Source organism: Petaurus breviceps, unplaced genomic scaffold (genome assembly GCF_028583685.1).
Source record: "Petaurus breviceps papuanus isolate PSGF00001 unplaced genomic scaffold, PetGlider_PUasm1.0 175, whole genome shotgun sequence".
Classification (NCBI taxonomy): Eukaryota; Metazoa; Chordata; class Mammalia; order Diprotodontia; family Petauridae; genus Petaurus; species Petaurus breviceps.
The window spans coordinates 30,471,649-30,495,108 of NW_027185764.1; the positions used below are offsets into that span (position 1 = coordinate 30,471,649).

The window sequence follows — 23,460 nt, forward strand, 5'->3', positions numbered from 1 at the left end:
GTTCAAAGGTGTGGAACATTGCATATATTTTCCAGATCTTTAAAATATATTTATCAATTTTGCCGGCTTTTTCATTTTCCAATTTTTTTCTTTTAAAAATATTTTTTATGGGGCGGCTAGGTGGTGCAGTGAGTAAAGCGCCTGCCCTGGAGTCGGGAGGATCCGAGTTCGGTTCCGGCCTGAGACACTTAACACCCACACAAAAATACTAGCCATGTAACCTTGGGCAAGTTACTTAACCCCAATTGCCCTCCAAAAAAAAAAAGGGCAAAAATATTTTTTATTATATGAGATGGCTCTCTGGGATGGAAGAGGTAGAGTTAAGGGGAAAATATAAACCATATAAACCAAAAGGGAATAAAATTTTATTTAAAAAATATGGTAAAGCTGGAAAAGAACAAATGATAAACAGCCAGAATGTTGCACTGGTTATCTATGAGTTATCCAGAGGAAGGTCCCTAGGGTGTTAAGAAGATCTTTTTTGGAGGACTTATGTAAGGACATGGACCAGAATGTGTAGATGGGTTACAAGCTGTATTAGTGGAGGGACTACTTACGATGATTAATTCACAGATCCATAAAAATATCCAGGTATAGAATTATAGAATTTTGGAGCTGAAAGTATCTTAGGAATCCTTGGTTTAGTGACAGAATTACCTTTTAAAGTTAGCATCTAAAGGCTGTTCTGTTTAGTGCAACCCACACCTGACCAAAAATTCTTTCGATACCATCCTCAACAGATGCTCATCCAGCTTTCTCTTGATCTCTAGTCAGAAGCCTTCTGGGATTAACCAAAATTTATCTAACTGCTCTTCACTCTTTCAAATACTTGAAAACAGTTATCGTAGTCCTCTCTTCACCAGTAGTGTCTAACTCAAATAGAAACAAAGTTCTGCTAAACTGTACCTAATTACCCTTGTGATCATATGTCAACTTAGAAAGCCACATATTAAAATTATCTTTGTTATTAGATTTTTATTTTGTTAAATATTTTCCAATTACATTTTAATCTGGTCTAACTGCACTCTGAAATGTTGCTGGCCAGTGTTTTTGTTCCCTCTGCTCTAGATTCCACACACGTAATTCTTCCAACTGATACTCATAAATCTCCAGTCCCTTCACCATATTAATTATTCTCTTTTAGATGCTGCCAAACTTAAGTGTCCTTCCTAAAATTTGGCACCCATCCATATTAGCCTTATCAGAATTCAGAAGGATTATCACTACGCAGAGGACTTAGAATTGAATCCATATCCTTTTATTTATTACTGTCTGTGATCTTAGGCAAGCCACTTACTTTTTCTGGACCTCAGTTTCCTCATTGTAAAGTGAGTGGATTGTACTTAAGTAATCTCAAAGATGCCTTCTTGGGTAGATTTTAAAGCCCTCATTCTCAATGCTTTAAGTTTAAGATCACTTCTGTGTTTTTGGCTGCTGACTCATTGAATTTGCAGTCCAAACCCCCAGATTTTTTTCAGACAGACCACTGGTTAGGTATATCTTTACCATTTTGTATTTGTAAAATTTATCTTTTGAATCCAAGTATAGAACTTGACATTGATCCTATTAAATTTCATCATATTTTATTTGACCCATCTTTATAGTGTCAGAACTTTTCTAGATTTTTCTGTCCTCTTTTATGTTATCACTTCCAGCTTCCTGTTATCTGCATACTTGATAAGTATGCCATTGAGGCCTTCATCCAAATAATTGATAAAATATTTAATAACATAGATATTAGAGAACTCCCCTGATTGATAATGACTTATTCTATTGTTCTTAACTTTCGATCTACATAACTTGTACTGTCTTCCAGCTTTCAAAGGATAGGAACAGTTTTCAGATGAAGAAATGAAAACTATCAATAATAGCATAAATGCAAATTAAAATAACTGAGTTAACCTCATTTCCAGCAAATTAGCAAAGGTGATAAAAGACAAAAATAGTCAATGTTGAAAGGGCTATAAGAAAAATGCTTAATAGTACAGTGTTGAAAGAGTTGTTAATTTGTCTAACCATGTTGGAAAACAATTTGGAACTGTGCTAGAAAAGTCAGTAACCTTTTTAGACCCTTTTGAGTCAGTGAGCCAACTAATGGGCATATACCCCAAAGAAGTCATGTTGAAAATAAAGTGTAATGGAATATTATTGTTCTCTATGAAGTAAGAAAGTTGAATTAAGGACTAAATGGGAAGTCTTGCATAGAATTGATGCAGAATGAAATAACCAGGATCAAGAGAACAGTTTACTTAATGAATTGAGTAATGTAAAGAAAAAAATTACCCCAAAAGACATCAGAATTCAGGCCAATGTAATAACCAGTCTTTATTCTAGGGGAACTGATGGTGAAACATAATCACCTCAGTAGGGAGATGGTAGACTGCAGCTATAGAATGAAGCATGCATTCTCAGACAGGGTAAGTAGGTCAGTTTGTTCTTTTTATTCTACTCATTTGTTATGAGGGATAGTTCTAAGGAGAGGGAAATTGAGAAGTGACAGCGATGAAAAAAAAATCAATAAATTGACAGTGTTGAAGAAAGAAAGGCTTTGCTTTGTGAAAATAGGGGCCCAGTCAAATTAGCAGCATGCTCTTTAGCTCCTCCAAAGGCTTTATGATCTATTGTTTTCGTACCCTAAATTTAGAAACTATATAAAATCAGTGTATTTTCTGAAGATTATTAAAGTACTGTACAAAAAAAGTGGAATCAAGTTAGTCGGACATGATGTGTGTTTGATAAAAGCCATTTGTGGGGTGGCCCTTTGTAATTACTACTTGTTTTTCTGAATGTTTTCTAGCTGTTTCTTTTAAATCATTCTAATAAAAATTTTTCCAGGTATTTTAGTCAAGGTCATTTGCCTGTAGTCTGCAGATTCCTCTTGCCTCTATTGAAAACTTGGACAATATATGCCTGTCTTTAATAAATAAAACACAGAATTTCATAGTTGTAGGGACCCTCAGCAACTGTCTGATCCAGGGGTTCTTAACCAGAGATCTGTAATCTTAAAAAATATTTCGATGACTATATTTCAATATAATGGGTTTTCTTTGTAATCTTATGTATTTTACTTCAAGCATTTAAACATACTATTCTGAGGAAGGGTGTATAGGCTTTACCAAATGAGTTCATGACACAAAAAAAGTTAAAGTACTCTTGTCATAAGAGGAAAGTAAAAGTATGGTCCAGTAGTAGTGTGTGTCCAGCAAAATTTATATGCCTTACATTTTTAACAGATGAAACAGGAGCAAGGATATTGGATTGTGGGGATGTGATGAGGATTAATTAGCTGGGAGTGGTGGGAGATTAGGGGAGCTACAGAATAAAACCATACTTAACTGAGTCATGGATGTGATAAGAATGGGAAGTCAAAGATTTGGAATCCGGAGAACTGGGTTTGGATCCAAGCTCTGTCCTTTCCTTTCTACTGGACCTTGGAAAACTCACAGTTTCCTTATCTGTAAAGTGAAAGGTGTATTGGATTATATTATCTCTAAATTCCTTTCCATGTCAAAATGCTATGATTAATTCAAAGGTTATTGAGGTAAATGAGGGAAGGATATTTGGATTTATATGAGCTTTGAGGTTTGTGTCGAAGAGAACAATAATTCCCTTTCATGTTCTGTCGTTCAGGATTTTTTTGACTGATTATGGGGACTGTAAATATTGGACCATAAAAGGGGTGTGTGGGGAATAAGCATTTATAAACCACCTGTAAAGTGCCAGACACTGTGCTGGGAACTTTTTTACAAATACTATTTCATTTGATCCTTAAAATGGCTCTGCAGGGTAACTGCTATTAGTGTTCCCATTTTATGACTGAGAAAACTGAAGCAGATAGAGGTTAAGTAATTTGCCCAAGGTCTCACAGCTAGTGAGTATGTCTGGATTTGAACTTGAGTCTTCCTGATTCCAGACCCCACAGTCTATTTACAACACCTCCTAGCTGTTTGTAGCAGTGAGTCTTTCCTAGTATCAGTATAGTAGTTCTTTTTGGTTTTTATGCCTCTAACCCTGTCCTCATCCTCTTTTGAGATGCTTACTTTCATAGCTTTCAGGTACATGAAATTTAGCATGTGAGAATCATTTTTTCCCAGCATCATCATTTTTGCCTAGTTCTTCAGACTTCAAAATATTTTTCTTTCTTTTTAAAGTCCTGATCCCTAGTCAATTCATTCATCCAGCCCTGAATTTTTTTCTCTGTAATGTCTTTCTATATTTATATATTGATTTTTTTATTCCTTTTTATTTTTGTAACAACTAATCTAATCTACCCCTGTCTTATACTTGGATTATGCATTACTTTCCTAGCAATTTTCCTTTTCTCCTTCCATTGTCCTAAACACAGTTGCCAGGATAATCTTGCTTACAGTTTTTATTATGTCACTTTGCTCAAGAATATTCAAAGTTCCCCTTGTTTGAAGTTTCTGCATTAATTAATCCCACTCTATCTGTGAAAAGTCTATTTATAGCATTCCACCCTTGTTGATCTCTGCACCCCAAGCAAAACAAATCTGTTGTTTAGTACACTGGACTCTTTGCTCATCTCTAACATTTTATATTCTTCACCTTTTTTTGAGACCTAACTCAAAACTTTTTTCTTCCAAGAAGTATTTCTTTGATTAATCCCAACCTATTTTAATCACTCCCTTTATTCCAAGTTCTGTCTTTTCTTCTTATGTGTTCAGTTTGTACTACATCACTTTATATATTTGCTACGCTGCTACAGTTACATTTTTCATATTTTATGTATGTATAGATATACATATATATATATATATATATATATACACACACACATATGTTCTTTATCCAACTAGATTTTAAGCTAAAAGTCAGATGTGTTTTTGAAAAAATAATACTTTTTGCACAATATATGCTCAAGGAATACTTGTCAGTTAAATGAAATATTGTACTTTTTTTTTTGGTAGGTGCAAGTGTTCTAAAATCTTATTAAAACTACAACTAGGATGGACAGTTATTTTAAAGCTGCTGTCAATGACTTGGACAAACTCCTTGATGATTTTGAACAGAGCACAGGTTTGTATTTCATTTGTGCCATCCCAGGGAAATGGGACAGTATTTAATACTTAATTATCTTACCCACATTATTTACAGGCAGTTATGTTTTCAACTTTTGTGACATCTTCTGTACAAAGTTTTACTTTGTTTCGGGAGGACCTGAGTTTGGTTCCGGCCTCAGACACTTAACACAAAAAAACTAGCCGTATAACCTTGGGCAAGTTACTTAACCCCAATTGCCCTCCAAAAAGCAAAAAAAAAAAAAAGTTTTACTTTGTTGTCATATCAATCTTAGTTTATTCTTATTTTAAATGCAGTTTGTAGCACAATACAACTTAAAGAGGGTGTGAAAACTAAATAGAAATTTGCTTTAGATAGCTTAGAAAATATAACAAAGACATTAATCTTTAAAAGGACCTTTATTTTTCATTTGGTTTGTGGGCTATGGGTAAAGTTATTTAGAGAAAGAAAAATTGTGCACTTAATTTTGTGTTTTCATTTTGAATAGATGAACATGATCATTACCATACAGCAGAAAATTCATTCAATTCCAACTACTGTTCAGTTTCTTCAGAATTGCCTTCCTCACAGCCAGTTCCACTAGCATCCAAAGATCAACAGTATTTTAGTAGTGGTACTGCTTCAGAAATATTCTGTGGAACAAATCAGGCTGCAACAAATGGAAAAAAACTTGGAGGACTAACATCTTCAATACAAAATGAAAAAAATGTAACAGGACTTGATCTTCTTTCAACTGTGGATGGTGGCTCTTCTGATGAAATCCAGCCTTCAAGTCTGGGACGATGTGGTATACCAGTCTGTGACCTTATCAGTGATATGGGTAATTTGGTTCATGTGACAAGTAGTCATGAAGATATTCAAACATTACTGCCAGATAATTTCCAAGCCAATACAGATTCGTTGATTGGGTTGGATTTGTCTGTTTTACCAGCTACTATTTGTGCTTCATCAGAAGACTGTGGTTATGGTGATGTGGTAGATGAACAGAATGATGAAGGCAACTCTGTATTACAAAAACCAGAGATCACAGCAGCCAAAGAATTGAGTTTAAAAATAGATACAGCAGTTTTGGAGTCATGTGATCATAATAGAACAGCCACTTTAAAAGACAAAAGGATAAATGATCAGCTAGAACAAACTCATGGCCTTAACTCTGTATATGCCTTGACACAACAGAATCCCAAAACATTTGATTCCAAAGACAAAAAACACAACTTGCCTTGTGAGTTGTTTAAAGATGATAAATCTTTAGTGACAGAGGAAGAAAATGTGGCGAGCAGAAATCAAACAACAGAGGCCAAGGAAATAGATGGCATGAGCATTATAGCTTGTGATCTTCCAAAAAGTGAAGGCTTATGCATAAATGACTCAAATACAAGAGATGAAATGTATAGCTTACCTTATTCCTCCTTTCAGGAGGATAGAATTTCTTTATTTAGAAAACAACCTGCAGAAGAAAATTCATGCAATTTAGACCTTAAAAGTAACAGTGACATGCTCCAAGATGCCTCTCCCGCTTTACATGTTTCTAGTAAAGAAGTAGAATCCTCATTATCCTGCCTTCCGATATCTGTGTCCATGTGTGGCTCACTAATTGAAAATGAAGATCAAAGTGATATTTTGCCTCAGAAGGAACAAGTTGATAGCATAGGACAAGATGTTGTAACTGAACATGAAGACATACCCAAGAGTATTGTTTTAGATGAGGAATCACTTAAAGACACTGAATCCTCTAAACAAGATGAACGTACAAATATAACTGACCAAATATTTGTTGAAAATCTGGCAGGTGGAAAGGTGGATCTTGGCCAGATGCCTAGCAAAGCTGAGCCTTCTGAACACCATTATACTGATTTTTCTATTGCAACAGACACCAGAACAGAGCATTCTGATGACGATATTCAGTCATTTCATGGTCATTGTGAAGGTAACACTTTTTCAAGTAGTGGTGGTGTTAGGCAGGAATTTGATTACTTTAATATTGATGAAGACTTAACAAGCGACACTCTGATTAGTGATGCTGAACTTGATGCCTTTCTAACTGAACAATATCTTCAGACTACTGGTGTACAGTCTTTGGAAGAAAATGCAGATAATGTGGACTCTCACTTGAATGAAATGAATGTGAAAGACCTAGATAGTGAAAAGACCAATAATATGTATTTAAATAATAAAGAGGTTGTAAAGAGTGGAATTTCTCATATTACTAATATTTGTGGAACAGCAGATAAGCTGTGTACATCAGAGGATGGTGGTCCATCTTTAGGAGAAAAAGGTGTATTTCCTATTCAGCAAGGGATGTCTAATAGTAAACCTGAGGTTAATGAATTGTCTGGTTCTGATACTAACAGTCAGATGGCACATGCTGGAGGAGCCAGACCTAAGCAATTACTTAACTTTCAGTCAAGAACGAGTCCAAAGGATCTGAGCAAGTCTAAAGCACAAAATGTAGCAGAAATGGAACCTAGTGTAGCAAATTCTGTTGCCTCCAAAGCTTGTTCTGTGGATACTGCCGCTGAACTTAACATTAGCCACAATGTTGACAACGAAAATAACTTGGAAGCTGGAGATAATTTTACACCAACAAACAAAGACATTGTTCCTTTAGCTGAAAAGGCTTGTAGAGAAGGTGTGGTTTTAGGGCAAAAGCAGCCTTCCTGGGTTCCTGATTCAGAGGCTCCAAATTGTATGAACTGTCAAGTCAAATTTACTTTTACGAAAAGGCGCCACCACTGCCGAGCATGTGGAAAAGTAAGTTATAAAAGTTTAAAATTTTTTTTCTTCCTTTTTAGAAGTATGTTTTTGAGCATTTTCATGCAAGGGAAACTGGTGAGTTGTTGCCCACTAACATACAACTGTATGATGGATTATATGTCATCACTTTGCACTCTCTTTTCTTTCTAGTGGTTATTTTGGAAATATTTAAAACTGTGCAGTCTTTTTATGGTTTGATTGATATTGTGTGTAGGTTTAGATTATGTTAAGGAAGTACAAGGGCGTTCTTGAGTGGGGAGTAGAAATAGTATGAAATTCATAAAAGCTAAGTCAGTTCCTCTAGAGGCATAGATTTAGAATTGGAAAGGAATGTAAGGGCATTTTATCTGTTTCACAATTTAGTCCAAACTTCCCCTGTCCCCTATTTTAGAGTGAGAAAAATGAGACCCAGAGAGAGGTCAGGTGACTTTGTCAGGGTTACTTAAGCAGTGTCAGTGTTAGGATTCAAATCCAGAACTGAGTCTTGTATTTTGTTAGGAGTGTCACCCCCAGAACCTAATTTTGTGATTATTAGGGCACTAATAGGACTGGCTGGCAATTATGTGGTCAAAAAAAAAAAGAGAAAGCTACCTACCTTCCACAGGGATGGCATTAAATAATTGGAGGATTAACACAGTGTTCTGAGTTAATCAGTTACAAATTGTAGAAGGTTCGCTGGTAACAGAAAGTAAATTTTTTTTTTTGTTAATTATTTTTCTGTGCCGTTTTGGACTTGTATTTTTTTATAGAAGAAAATTATAAAATACTGTACTTGAAAGTTGAAAAGGACCAGGGAAAATATTTTAAGTATTAAAGTTTTATACACTTAATGGAAAATTCTTTTTGGTTGACAAAAAATAATAATGATCATTAAGGAATTCTTTGTATTAGAAATACTTTTAGATTGTAGAAACTTTTTTTAATCTAAGAAACTAAAATTGCAAAAGAAGAGACCTGAACAGCTATCTTTTATTGTAACACTCAGAAAAATAGTTTGTATGTCGAAGCATAATTTCTGGCTTTTTAAAAAAAAAGCAGAGGGTATACTGTGGAACAGATACTTAAAATCAGTATTTTATTCTTATTTAGGTATTTTGTGGTGTCTGTTGTAGCAGGAAGTGCAAACTCCAATATATGGAAAAAGAAGCAAGAGTCTGTATTGTCTGCTATGAATCTATTAGTAGGGGTAAGTGTATACAAATTTAACACTTTTTTTTCTTCTGATAGCTAATTTAAAAACAAATTGTATTCCTACTATAATGCCTTAAGGCAATGGCCTAGTGTTGACATATTTGGGACTTCCCGAGGCTTGATTTTTCTCCCTTTTGTTCCACTTTCACAATTAGTATTTTCAGTCTGGAAAGTATTTATTTATAAAATAAAATTATTTTATTTAAAATAAAAGCATTTACTTTCTGGAGTGACAGTTCAAAAACATTAGGGTCAGAATTCATTAACCAGTTATCAGAGTTGCTAAATATTAAATTTCATTTACCACATTGCTATTATCATTTTCTAAGAACATTTACTGAACACACACACACACACACACACATATATATATATATCTTAAAGTTCTAAGTTCCAGAGTAAGGAAAAGACTATGCCAATATAAGAACTCAAGTCCAAGTGGAGGCAGAAGATCTTACAAAATCACATATTATCTTAACGGTGAAGACAGTTTTACATTTCCCATTGCATCTATATCTTTCTGCCCATTTCTCCCAAATTTCATATTTTTGCCTTCTCTTAATGTGCTTGTTGGGTATTTACCATTGTCTTCAGTAATACAGAATGTTGCTTGTCTCATTTTAAAAAACTTTTACAGGAATAGCATAACTTAAAAAGCAAGCTGTTTCTTCTTAGCCCTTATTGACATTTTCACCAGCTGTTGCCATATAAATGCAAAATTTGAATAGATTGTTGCCTTGGTGAAAAGATAAATGTAATTGTTCTCTTTTGATTGAAAATGAAACATTTTAAAGTAAATTCTGCTATGACCCTGTTCAATCCTTCCCCCACCTGATGAAGGATCTGGAAAGGATCTTAAGCAGTTTAAAATAATTCATTCAAGCTGTTTGAATAGAGTAGAAAAGAAGCAACTGTTCTGGCCAAGTATCTTGCAGTATTTTCAGCACAAAATTCCCTTCTCCATGTTTACTGATAAAATATTTGTGGAAGAGGAGAAAATTATGTTCACATGTGTTGCGCATGCGTCAGTGATTATAGTTATAAGGAGATGATGTTATTCCCAGAAGTTAGGGAAGGTGTCGTATAACGAGCAGAAAGCTCTGGCTTGGTAGTCAAGAGGACCCACATTCAAATCCCACCTTGGATGTTCACTGTTCAACTCAGTTGGGGCAAGTCACTTAACCCCTTAGAGCTTCGTTTTTTCTCATTTATAAAATGATGGGGTTGGATAAGTAGCCTCTGAAGTATCTTTTGCTTCTGAATCTATGATCTTTAGATCCTCAAAGTGGCAGATAGTGATCACTTGGGAAAACTTTCTGGAAGAGATTGGTAAAGACTGTTTTTACAGAAACTTTTTTTAGCTTTTACAAGGGACTAGAAGGTCAGAGGTGTCTTGTGGAGCAGCTTTGTGGGGGTTGGGTGGTATGTAGAATATGGACTTGGGAAAAGCAGGCAGTAAATATTTTTAAGATGGAGGCAGCTGACAAAGTATGGCATTTACATATGATATTGAGAATGATGGCAGTATTCTACGGATAGGAATTGTGTGGTTGTTTGACATTTAAGAAACATGATAAGGCCTGGGGGGAAGGCAACCAGCACTATTTGTACAGAGGAAAATAATACAAATTACCTCTTAACATATCAAACTTATAAGAAATCAGATTAGAAGTTATTGATTAGTTTCACTCTAATCATGGGGAAAAAACTAAGTATTTATAAAATACCAATATTTGGAATGATACCTTTATCAAGAATGTGATGAACAAATTCCTTCTTGTTTCTTAAGAGTCTTGTCGTTTCTTCCCTTCACCACAAAACTTGAAAAACAATAGTATGGGTCTTAATATTTTAAAAAGTTTGAGATGTTAATACTTTTTCTCACTTATTTAGCACAGGCATTTGAAAGAATGATGAGTCCAACTGGTTCCAATACTAAAGTCAGTATTTCCTCTGCATGTGCCACAGCCCAGACTTCTCAGGATAACCAGTTGTCCAGTGCGCCTAACACCCCTTCACCTTCAGCTTTACCTACCTCAGCACTTAAACAACCAAGTATTGAAGGTAATGTTAAGAGACTGTCACTGCTTTATACTGGATTTTAAAATCTTGAGAATCATTAAAAAAGTTTTGGAGTACCTATGAACTTGTGATATCTGTGCTTTTGTTTTATAAATAGGCATATATCATGCTGATCAGTTTTTGAAGTTTATGGGTTTGGGTATGTTTGTGTGTGCTTTTATTTACATCCTTTGTCATGTGCCCTCTTATTCCCTCTCTTGCCTATTTCCTAGTCTCATCTTCCTCATACAATCCCTCTGTTTTATCCTATAAATTTTACTCCCTCCCCCCGAGTTCCTTAAAGAGAATCTCTTTTATATAGTTCCTCTCTGAGGTCCAGGTTCCATGCTTATAGTTCTGGCCCATGAGAATGTGTATAATAGACCACTGCAGTTTATGGAGGACTGTAACCACTCCTTCATGGGAATAGTTGAAAAGCTTCTAAAAATATTAACATAACTTTACTGTGCTGATAATGATCACATTATCTAATTTAAGCCCTTCCCCCCTTTTTAAATTGACACTAGGTCTGTGTTCCAGAGAGCAGAGGAGAGTATGGTTTGCAGATGGTATTTTGCCTAATGGTGAAGTTGCAGATACAACAAAATTATCTTCTGGAGGCAAAAAGTATTCTCAGGACACGAGTCCTGTCTTACCTGATGTGCACATGGTATGAAAATAAAAGTATGCAAACTACTTGTTGATAAAATAGGTTTATGTTGTAAATGAATTCATGTTACTTAATACAGAATATTCACCCTTGTGGATTGAAATTAGTTGTTTCAGATATTTCCAGTTTTGTGTGATAATTAGGTAAATTTAAGGAAATGAGAATTAGAAGTGAATTGAATTTAGGTAAATATGTCTTTAAAGGTTTCTACAAGTTAAAGGGACTGTATGATGGTGATTTTGAATTTTGCTCTCCTTTCCCTCATGCTCTGTGTTGAGTGTGCTTTGTTAGACTACAGGTCAGAGACTTCTTGCCCACAAGTAGTAGAAACTGATGTGTCACTTAGAAATGCAACAGTATTTAGCTCTTTTTCTCATGCAGCCAGGCTTACGGGTCCAGGAAGAGTTGTCATGTTCCTTGCTTAACAACCACTACTGCTTTCAGATCTTGTCTTGATGGCTATTACTCACCAGTCATTTCCTCCTTTGAAATTTATGCCATATATGTGATTACCAAGGGATCCTTGTCATTGCCACCTACCAAGTCTCTAACCTTTGTCTGGGTACTTAGTGCTTTCCTCATAAGTTTTCCTTTCTAACTCATCTGCTGCTAAGGTTCTTGGTGACTTCACTGTTCCTTTTTTTTTTCCTTTTTGGAGGGGGGAAGCAGGGCATTTGGGGTTAAGTGACTTACCCAAGATCACATGGCTAGTACATGGTAAGTGTCTGAGGCTGGATTTGAATTCAGGTCCTCCTGACTCCAGGGCCGGTGCTCTATTCACTGTGCCACCTAGCCGTCACTTCACTGTTCCCAACACTGTAGTCTCTCAGTTCATCAACAATTCTCACTCCACTTTATTTTAGCTCCCCATAGGTATAGTCAACCTTTAATCAGTCAACCAGCAGATATTTATTAAGTACCTACTATGGGTTAGGCACTATGGAAGGGGCTTTGGAGCTTATAGTTAACCTTTTGAACTCTCAGATTCTTGAATTCTGAAAGTCCCCTCTCTGATCAGAATCTCATGTCATTCTCCTTATAGCTTGTTTCATGTTTGTGAACTTGCTTTTTGATCTTTAGTCCCATGAGTCATTCCAGTTCTCCCTGTCCATCCATCTCATTTCAGTTTTACTTTTCTTTCATAATATGAATCTATGAATTCTGTATGGCAGTGAGGAGATGCAATGCATAGAACTTTGGGCCTGGAGTCAAGAATACCCAAGTTCAAATCCCACCTCAGACATTTAATAGTGGTGACCCTAGGCAAGTCACTTTACCTCTATCTGCTGCTGTTTCCTTGTGTGTAAAAGATAACACCACCACCTACATTCCAGGGTTGTTGTGAGGATCAAATAATAATTATAAAGCATTTAGTACAGTGCCTGGTAGAGTACACACTGCCTAAGTTTCAGCTATTATTATTGTTAACCACTTCCACAAAGTAGTGTCTTCTCCCCTAAAATCTTTTGCACTTTGTTCTTATATTATTCCTACCTTGCAAATAGCTGACTGTGCTTAACATTGCTTAATCCATCTTCTCCCTTACCACCTCAGAGCTTTTGAATACTGCTTACCCAGTCATGTTGTTTGGGTTCAGTACAAATTCATGCTTTATAATCTCGACTGAGCCATCCCCACTGAACAGGCATCTTTTATTTTTCTCTGACTTCCAGTCAAGACTCCCCACAGCAACTATTAAAAACTTAACACATTTCAGCTCAGGCCCCCAGCTTTTCCTTGAGCCCTGCCCCATAAGCAAATGGCCACTTTACTGAGAAGTCCAAAGCTATGCATTTTGAACTTCTGTCATCCTTCATACTTCAAAACCTTATTTTGTCTTCATCTCTTTCCTCTTTCTTCCTTGTATCAGAGGATGAAATGATTTTCCTCATTGCATGATTAACTCCATTCTTATGCCTGTGACTTAATCTCCTTGCATCTCCTAGACCAGAGGTATCAAACACTTCCAGTTGCAGGCTGAACTAGATTAAAATGTAATTGGGAAATATTTAACAGAATAAATAAAAATGTAATAGAAGGCCCGCAGGGGTTCTTATGTATGGTTTAGTGGTCCTTGTTTCTATTTAAGTTTTATACCACTATCCTAGACCATCTTCCATCTGTTAGTCCTTCTCATTTCCATTTGTTCAAGTTTTCCCTATTCTAAAACACATATAAATGCACATGCATGCGTGTGTGCACATACAACTTGCCATCTCTAAAATTTTATTCTTTCATTGTGAAACTTCTAGAAAATAGAGCTTTTGGGATTTAAAATGTTCTGATATTATGACTAGAAGGAAAAATAAACCAAGTTAGACTCAATAAATCAAGATACAATGTTTTCAAACAAAAGGGCCAAATTAAATCACACAAGTGGAAAGATGTTAACAAGGAAATGTGATATGTTTCTCTGTACAGAGATTTTAGAAGTGAAAATTCTTGATAGAGTTCCCAAATACGGGCACTTGCTCTAGTACATGAACAGTAAATGCTTTGATGGAATGCTTGAAGGATGAATACTGCATAGCTTTCAAGGCCATTTACACTCTGATTCAAGCTTACTTTTCCAGCTTTGTTTCTCTCTACTTTCTCTGCTCCAGCCAAAGGGCACTGCCCACTGCTCCCTTATCTTTTTCTTGGTGCATCCTTGCACCCATTTCACATCTCTCCTCCATCACTGAAACTTTCTCTGCTTTTCCCAGCTCAAAGCAATTTCTTTCTCCTCATATTTTCTTATGCCACTTTGCCCTTGTATTCTCCCATGAGTCCTGTGTCTCTGTATATATATCATATCCCCTGTATTTTATTGTAAATTACTTGAGTTTAAGAGATTGTCATGTTTAATCTCTGTATCCCTGGCACCTAGTATAGTACCTCACACATAGGAAGTACCTAATAAAGGTTTAATTGAATTGAAATCAGTGAGCATGATGTTTATGCTACTTGTCAGTAGGAATAAGTATGATCAAATTTTTCAACTGTGCAAGCAGCATAAGTTTATGCTTTGTAACTGAATATTGACTTTGTCAAAATTTTAGGAAATAAGTTCTAGGGAAAAGACAGAACTACCATTTAAGCTTGTAAATGTTAGCCTTTAAAATAAATTGGTTCAAATCTCACCAGCCTCAAAAATATTAGTATAGGGGCAGCTAGGTGGCGCAGTGAATAGAGCACTGGCCCTGGAGTCAGGAGGACGTGAGTTCAAATTTGGCCTCAGACACTTAACACTTACTAGCTGTGTGACCTTGGGCAAGTCACTTAACCCCAATTGCCCTGCCTGTCCACCTCCAAAAAGAAAAAAAATATATTAGTACAGATGGCTGATGGATTCTCATAAGGAGTCACCTTAACTTCAGATCCTCTATTTATAAGATTTGGGGGGTGGGTCAGGTTGATTCTAGGATTGCTTGAAAGGGGTGTGTGTGGGGGTATTTTCCCATTGAATTAGACTTGGAAATATTTAAATTTTTCCCACTTTGTTTTCCCAGGCTCAGAAGTGGGTGGTAATTACCACAAATGTTTTTTAAAAAACAATATGAGATACTTTACATGAATATATAATTTTTTAAGAAAAAAATGTTATGTAATCAGTGTTACTGTTTATTGAACATATGATTCATACCTTGTTTGGGAGAATCCCCAAACACTACCATTCTTTGAATTTTCTTGCTTAACTTACTATGTTACCTATTTCCCTGTTTTGTCCCTTTTAACTGGGATTTTTAAAAAGTTTGGTAGAAACCTAGTATGTTGCATCTGTGAGTATATAGGCTAGACTTTACCTTTTAATGTTTAATCAACACTTAAAGGAGTAAAGTACTTAACTTTTACTCAGAAAATATGAACTAATAATCTAAGACAATTTTTTGTGTTTCACAGATTGTAAATGCAGTGGATCATGATCCTTCTCCAGAAGCAGAAAAGTCTAAAGATGAGATAGCAGATATTGCAACTCAAGAGAAATTACAAAGTCCTGTTTCTGTAGTCTCATCTGTGGAAGATTTGCCCATTAATGCTGTAACTGAGATGTTACAGAGTTCTCTTTCTTCTTTTGTACCTGACAGTGAAACACCCGTTTCTACAACAGTTGAGAAACCGAGTTCTATTTCAATTGTTGCAGCACACAACAACTTATCTGCTGGTAGTTCTTCGGATTATAGATTGCTGTGTGGTATTGATAAATGTGTTAGAAAAGATGTCAACCTTATACCTAATGATGAGGATGGTTTGCCCCCTCTCCTACTTGCAGCTGGAGAAAGAGGAGAAGGTGAAGCTTTATTAATATTACATTGATACTAAATTGCTTTCCATTTTATCTTTTGATTACATTGTTTGAAACTAACATTTAAAAAACCCCTTAGCATCTTTTCTTATATTTTCTCCTATATTGATAGGTTCAGTATGTGTAAGCCTGGTAACGACTCAGTTTAAAAATATCTGAACTGATGAACTAGAACAAATGAGTTTGTCATTCAGTTAGTGTGTTTTAATATTTTGATTACATCAACAAAACCAAACCCTGAAAATTCTGGAAGCAGTTTTGAACTAGAGAGTTTCTTAGTCATGTGTGATATTTCCCTTAGCCGTCCAACATTTGAGAATGTCTTCTCTTTAAAGTAGCATATCACTTTGGAGGTGCTCCTAGATCTAAGGTTTGTGTTCAGTGGTTCAGCTTTTTGTCTGTTGTGTGTAATAGCAGGCATTCGGAAGATACGTGCATATCTCAGAGTAAGTCACAAACTTTTCATGAATCCCCAGACATTCTACTATATGGCATTAGATATGTCCTTTCCTTTTATGTCTGTGACTTGATGAAGATAAATAGACTTAAAGAGATCTAATGTACTTTGGGGCCTGTTTATTTTCTGAGGACCCAGCTGATGGTGTCTAGGTGTCAAGCTTTACTCTGTTGACTACTGTGTATAATTTTTTTTTTTTTTTTTGCTTTTTGGAGGGAGGAGGGCAGGGCAGTTGGGGTCAAGTGATTTACCCAAGGTCACACGGCTAGTAAGTGCTAAGTGTCTGAGGTCAGATTTGAACTCAGGGCCTCCTGACTACAGGTCTGGTGCTCTATTCACTGCACCACCTAGCCCCCCCTGAATCTTAATTCTAACACTTTCTTTTTGTGTGATCTTGTTTAAGACACTTAACCATTCTGGGTTTCAGTGTCATCTGAAATAACGGAGTGTACTAGTTAACTAGATGGACTCTTGAGTTTCTTCCAATTCTATATCTATGATTCATAGATTTTTCTAGAGCATTACACATGCAACACACTTTTGCTTTATGTTTTAAAATTTTTGTCTTCAATCATGGGCATAGAGCTAGAAAGGAACTTAGTGGACATCTCTTTCAACATGGTCATTTTATAGATAAAGAAATTGAGGTTCGGAGAGATTGATGACTTGACCAAGGTCATATAGTAGCTCTGGCTCTGGCCAGGATTTGAACCAGTCTTCTGATTTCTTTCTTTTTTGGGAGGGAGGCAGTCAGGGTTAAGTGACTTGCTCAGGGTCACACAACTAGTAAGTGTCTGAGGCAGGATTTAAACTAAAGGTCCTCCTCACTCCAGGGCTGGTGCTCTATCCACTGCACCACCTCCTTGCCCTGAGTCTTCTGATTTCAAATCTGACAATGTTTCCATGGCAAACTGCTGCTTGCACATGGAGAGAAAGAAAAGAGAGAGAAAATTGGGAAGGATTAAGAAGATAATATCTGAGAATGGGATTTGTATTTGTAGATATGAGTTAAAATGCAGGAATGACCATCACATGATGAATTTATAAACCTAAAAATAATGAAAGTAGATTTTCAAGTCAGTATCATAATTTGAAAGCATTTTAAATAGATGAACAAGAAATTATACTGACTGAAGTGAATGTATTTTTACTTTTTTAGATCCTGTAGTAGAAGAATGCCCTTCTCAGGAGCAAGTCATTTCACTCCTTGAACATGGAGGATCTAGTCCAGTTACATTTATCCTAAATGCCAATCTTCTTGTGAATGTCAAGTTAGTAATTTGTAAGTAATGATAGATGTTTCTTGACCCATCTAACTGATGGACACATTTTCTGAGAATTTATATCTTATTTAATAAAACCTTGGTTAAATTTTGATTAGCTGTGATCGATAAGTACCATATGTAAATTTATGCAAGATGGCACTTGAGTCATCAGTTAAAGTGACTGTGCTTGGGACACTGAAAAAATGTTTATTGTTTGATTGACTGGAATGAGTACTGAGTCTAATGGGCAACAAGGGTGCTTAGTTGTAATGCAATGTTACTTATGGCTCATGGATTCTCGTAAGGGGTCAACTTAAGAGAAGGTAGTCAGTTTTAGTAACTCATTTTACTTTCGGCTCCCTCTTGTTGCACTTTTAGCCTCAATGTTATTTCAGTTCGGTGGTCCACAATTTGGGGATCCCAAGGACATTGAGACATGACCTCAAAAGGGTATGTGATAAACCAGTCAGAGGTTGGGAAGATGTGTTGTCTTCCTTCTTTTTTTTTTTTTTTAAAGCAATTGGGGTTAAGTAACTTGCTCAAGGTTACACGGCCAGGTGTTTCTGGGTGGGTGCTAAGTGTCTGAGCCCAAATTTGATCCCCAGGTCATTCCGACACTGGGGCCAGTGCTTTTACTCGCTGTGCTACCTGGCCGCCCCAGTTGCCTCCCTTCTTGACAGACAGTCATGGGGCTTGTCTTCAGTACTGCCCCTCCTCCCCCAATACCTCCCTGCTTCTCTCATATCATCCTTCTCCTCCCCTATTAGAGCGTTCCTGCCATTTTCACACTATTAGTAGCAGCACTACAAGTACCACTGGGAAAATCCGTATCATCCTCTTCAGTTGATACCTTCTGATCATCTTTTTTGTCTTGTATAGTTTACTCTTTTTGATGTTACTTGCATATAGTTTGGCTTGAAATTTTATCTAACAGAAAAAATATATTCAAAGCTTAGAATAAAAAATTAATTTTGAAAATTGTTGAACTTGATGACAAAACCTTGGTTTTATGGTTAGCAAAAATGTTAATGTTTATAATTATACTTTTATCATTTAAGATTCTTCAGAAAAATATTGGTACTTCTCAACCAATGGACTACATGGTTTGGGTCAGGCAGAGATTTTTATTCTTTTGTTATATTTGCCAAATGATGATAAAATTCCAAAGGACATCTTCACTCTATTTATCAACATTTATAAAGATGCCGTAAAAGGTATAGTATTTTTCTTGAGCTTGGGTCTAGAGTGTTGAAATGTGTTGATATAGTCATTAGTAAAGGGGTTCTTTACAGATGTGTGTACTTCTAAGATATTTTGGAGACAAAAGGCCCTTTATGAAAAGTCTTTCATTTGCATATTATTTTCATTTCAGTCATCTTAAACCTTGCATTTCTAGTAGTTTATCCATAAATTGACCAAATGAAGAGGAGTAACTGAATTATGCACATATCAGATGCTCAACATAAATGGAGCTTAGTTCAATGTAAAGAACAGGGAGTTTGGATTCAGAGAACCTGGGTTTGACTTGCACATCTTAACTTCATTCCTTTGTGTCTTTAAGCAAGTTGTATCACCTGTGTATTCCTCCTCTTTTTCATCTTTAATAAAACACATTGCATTTTAATATACCTAGATCTACAATCTATTAACTTAAATGCTTATCAAGAGTTTTAATTACAAAAAAAGTTACAGGAGTTGAAAAGTTATTGGTCATTACATGCAGTGTACATTTAAGAGAGTTGTATTTCCTTATACCAAAATAGATAGAAAATTATTTTGTTAACTTGTGTATCTTTTTTTTTTTTTTGGCTAGGAAAATACATAGAAAATTTGGATAGTATTACCTTTGCTGAAAGTTTTCTCAATAGCAAGGATCATGGAGGATTCCTGTTTATTACACCTACTTTTCAGAAACTCGATGATATCCCATTACCAAGTAGTCCTTTTCTTTGTGGAATTCTCATCCAGAAGCTGGAGATTCCTTGGGCAAAAGTTTTTCCAATTCGCTTAATGTTGCGATTGGGAGCAGAATATGGAGGTAAGTTTTGTTAATACCATAACTATGTAAAACTGTCTGAAAGTAGAGGATTGAAAGTAAAGTATGGAAAGTTTAGTGAACTGACAAAAAAAAGATATAACCAGCAGTTAATAGTTAGGTCACTTTGAGATTGCCAATGCAAATTATAAAGCTTAGACCACCTTCTACTGCTTTACTCAGTCTTTGCCATGCTATGAAAATGAAAGGTGCTCAGAGAATGTATGGTCATTTTAATTTTATCTAACAAAATTATAAGATACAGTAATTCCTTCTACATCACATGGGCTAGGAGTATGGCACCCCTGTGTTCTGAAAAATTCACACAAATTTTTTTGGCCCTCCTTTTATACTAGAGAAAAAGGTATGAATTTTTTCCTTTTCTTTTATGGGATATTTACAGTACCTTATTGTAAAATTTGGGTTGATATTATATAATACTATACATGTATTTCATGAATTTCTATGCTTTTTCTCTGTTGTCTGCTAGCCTTTGCATGTCATATGTGACTTCTACAAAATTCCCATTTAAATTTTCTATGCTGACTGTGATGTATTAAAACTACGATGGGGAAGATCATGATGTGGAAGGGATAAATATATTTTCCTCCATCAAATTTGTGTGTATGTGTGTTTGTTTGTGTGCTCACTTTTGGGGGGTGACCTGTTGGATTGAGACCTCTTAATTACTGAGGTATGTTGAATCAATATAGTTGACTCTATTTAAGGAAAAAAAACCCCAAGAGAACGGTGAATTTTAATTTATATTCTTAAGAGTGGAACCATTTTAATTCCAGCGAAAATTCCTTTTCCTTTGAAAATATCAAGAAATAATATTAAGTTTTTAAGAAATGTTCTGAGAATTCTGTAGATTCTCTTGAGATCATGAAACTGTCGAATTTTGAAAACGATTAGTTATTTTGCTGTGGTCATTTTCAATCACAGAACTGATTCTAGTAGTGTATATTTATTTGATTTACCATTGCCTTGGTCTCAACTCTTTTCTCACAGTAATTGTTAGGTGCATGTTAAATGTATGACTGATTACAAAATATTTGAAATTTAGGTCTTTTTAGTGTTTTTGAGGGAGAAAAAATTCATATCTAACAGTGTAAATTTACCCATAATTTAAAGATAGATCAATACAGTGAAGGTGATACTTATTTAAACTTGTGTCTATGAAAATAAAATTTATTGTAGAAGCTTTAGAAAATGTTTACCAATTAAAGTACGCAAAAAATGACATTAAACTTTTGGTTTGAGTTCTTAACTCTGTGAACAAAGGCATATAGGAAATGCCATATTGAATCTGGTCCTTTCAGCATTATCTTAAACATCGCCACCAAGGGATATTTTTGGTGAAGGCATGTTTGTTCATTAGCCACAGAAGTTTACAATTATACTTTGGTTTCCTTTAACTTGTTATAGCTCTGTCATCTTGGAATGTATCTTAGTCATTTTTGAGGTTGGGTTGTGGGATGGGGAAAGGGAGGAAGAGGATGGATGGCTGTCTGAACTTGTGACTTCATCTATTTATAGAACTTCTTGTGAGGAAACTCCCTATACTAATGTAAATCAGCAAATGTTCTGCCAACTTATAGTCCTGAAGCTGTTGCCTCAGTTGACTGAGACATCAAGTGACTTACTTACCCAGGGTTATAGAGTCTGTGTGTGTCAGAGGAAGGACTCAAAAACCCAGGTTTTCTTGATTCTAATGACAGCTCTTTATCCATTGTACATGTTGCCTTTCTTTCTTAACTATTCTGTATTTTTAGTCTCTGCCATCTTTGGGGCTAGTAAGTTCCAAATATTTATAAATCATTATGTAAAGTAGCACTGTGTCACAAAATGACCTCTTGCAACTTCAGGGTTAGTGTGAATTTGTGTATTTTGGTTAACTTTATATGTAAATATTTTATAAATAAAATACAGACATAGCTTAAAGTGTTAATATTATTATATTTAGCTTTCCTTCTTAGTCTGAACCTATACTGAACTTTAACACTACTGACACTATTATTGTAGGACCATGTCATGCTTTTGTATTTATTCTTTGTTATAAGTTCTCCATTTTGTCTTCTGCATGTATCTGTTTGAAAATTGATGTTGAAAAAATATCTTTGCATTAAATATCTCTAATAAAGCCTGAAATCTGAGATATATAGGGTAAATTAATACAAATATATGACTGAGAGCCATTTCCCAATACATAATTAATAATACACATACACACACACATACACGCTCACACACACAGTTCTTTCCTAATTTAAGAGTTTAGGTGATTTATTAGGTGAATTTTCATCTATTTTTCCTTCAAAAAAATAAAATCATTGTGGTTAATATAAGAAAAATGTCACTCAACATTAGTATTTTAATTCCCTAATTTCCCATTGTATTGTTTTGGGAGATGGTCATTTTTGTTATTTTAAATCCTGGTCTACAAATCTAAATCCTACTTTCAGATCCCATCTTTGCTTTGCTGATGCTCTCAACATTGTAGGCAGTGGAAAATGTGACAGATTTGGAACCAGAGGATCTGAGTTCAAATCCTTACTCTTCCCCTTACTTCCTATATGACTTTGGTCAAGTCATTCATCCTTTCTGGGTCCAAGTTTTCTCATCTCTAAAATAACTGGGTTGAACTAAATACCTTTGAGTTCCTTCTTGCTTTACCTCTATGATTTTATACTCTTTTGTCTTTAGTGGGCTGCAATAATAAAAATATTACCTGTGATTCTTTGGTCTTCCAATTTTGCCTAAAACTTCATAGTCTTTCAAAGTGCTTTTTAAGTTACTTATCATTTGTGTTCACGTCAATTACCAGAAGTGTATATTATTGGCTGTATAGTTTGACAAATCCTTGAGGATGAATGCTATCCTTTCCATTGTTATCATGTCAACAAATAGTGGCCTTATTCTCTGTCAGCAGGAAATTATCCCTACAACCCATCTCTTCTCTGACCTTTACTAGGTGGTCTCTTAGCTGATGGTACCTATGACTCCACATTATCATTACTTGGGAGGCGGTGACTGCCTTCTCTTCACAGTGTGGATGCTTTTCAAGTGTTTTCATGAGGAGCCTCATTTTGGGTTCTTTACTCCTGGTGTTCAGGTGTCCTTCTTTCACTTCTCTTGTGTTTCACATTCTTCCACTCTCTAATTTTTTTAATGAAGGTAAAGATTTCCTTTTCTTCTTCAAATACCTTTTCTTCTTTGATTACATATGGATGCACTTCTGTTTTTAAAAGGTTGTCCTTATTCTCCTTTGTAACCTAGAGGGTGTATTCTGACAACCAAAAGAAAAAAATCAGACATTTAAAAATTTTACTATTGTAGAAATACTTATTTCCTTTCTCTTAATTTCTCCTTGTTTGGTGGTTCTGCCATAGGACTAGTAACAGAATTAGGGGAGCAAGACTTTCATTGAGTGATTTTCATAATGTAGAAATAGTTCTTCTTTTCTGTATTTGAAGAAGTTGGCAGCAATTGTGGGCCTTTCCTTATTGTGTGTTCTGATTTTGCTTACTTTTTTCTCCTGCTCATGCTGAAAAAAACAAGTCTCAAAAAAGTTCAGTGCCATGCATAATTTTAGGAAGAGGTTACTTATCATGTGAATATCTTAACGATTTATGATAACTTGATGAAAATACCCCTTGCTAATTTAATAGAAATTTAAAGTGAGACTAGTCTTCTACCAAG

At 35.4% G+C, this 23,460-nt stretch overlaps 1 protein-coding gene across 2 annotated transcripts in view; it reads left to right on the forward strand.

The window, feature by feature from the left end:
- Window positions 1-23,460, forward strand: part of ZFYVE16 (zinc finger FYVE-type containing 16) — a 66,524-nt gene that overhangs the window by 20,925 nt on the left and 22,139 nt on the right. The window contains exons 2-10 of one of the 2 annotated variants that reach the window (XM_069085018.1): window positions 4,929-5,037; window positions 5,528-7,791; window positions 8,884-8,980; window positions 10,879-11,049; window positions 11,574-11,716; window positions 15,599-15,986; window positions 17,618-17,740; window positions 18,782-18,937; window positions 19,537-19,761. In XM_069085018.1, the coding sequence (XP_068941119.1) occupies window positions 4,968-5,037; window positions 5,528-7,791; window positions 8,884-8,980; window positions 10,879-11,049; window positions 11,574-11,716; window positions 15,599-15,986; window positions 17,618-17,740; window positions 18,782-18,937; window positions 19,537-19,761 (3,637 nt within the window). In that variant the 5' untranslated portion in view covers window positions 4,929-4,967. The remainder of the gene's footprint in view (window positions 1-4,928; window positions 5,038-5,527; window positions 7,792-8,883; window positions 8,981-10,878; window positions 11,050-11,573; window positions 11,717-15,598; window positions 15,987-17,617; window positions 17,741-18,781; window positions 18,938-19,536; window positions 19,762-23,460) is intronic. The other variant, XM_069085019.1, reaches the window with a different exon arrangement.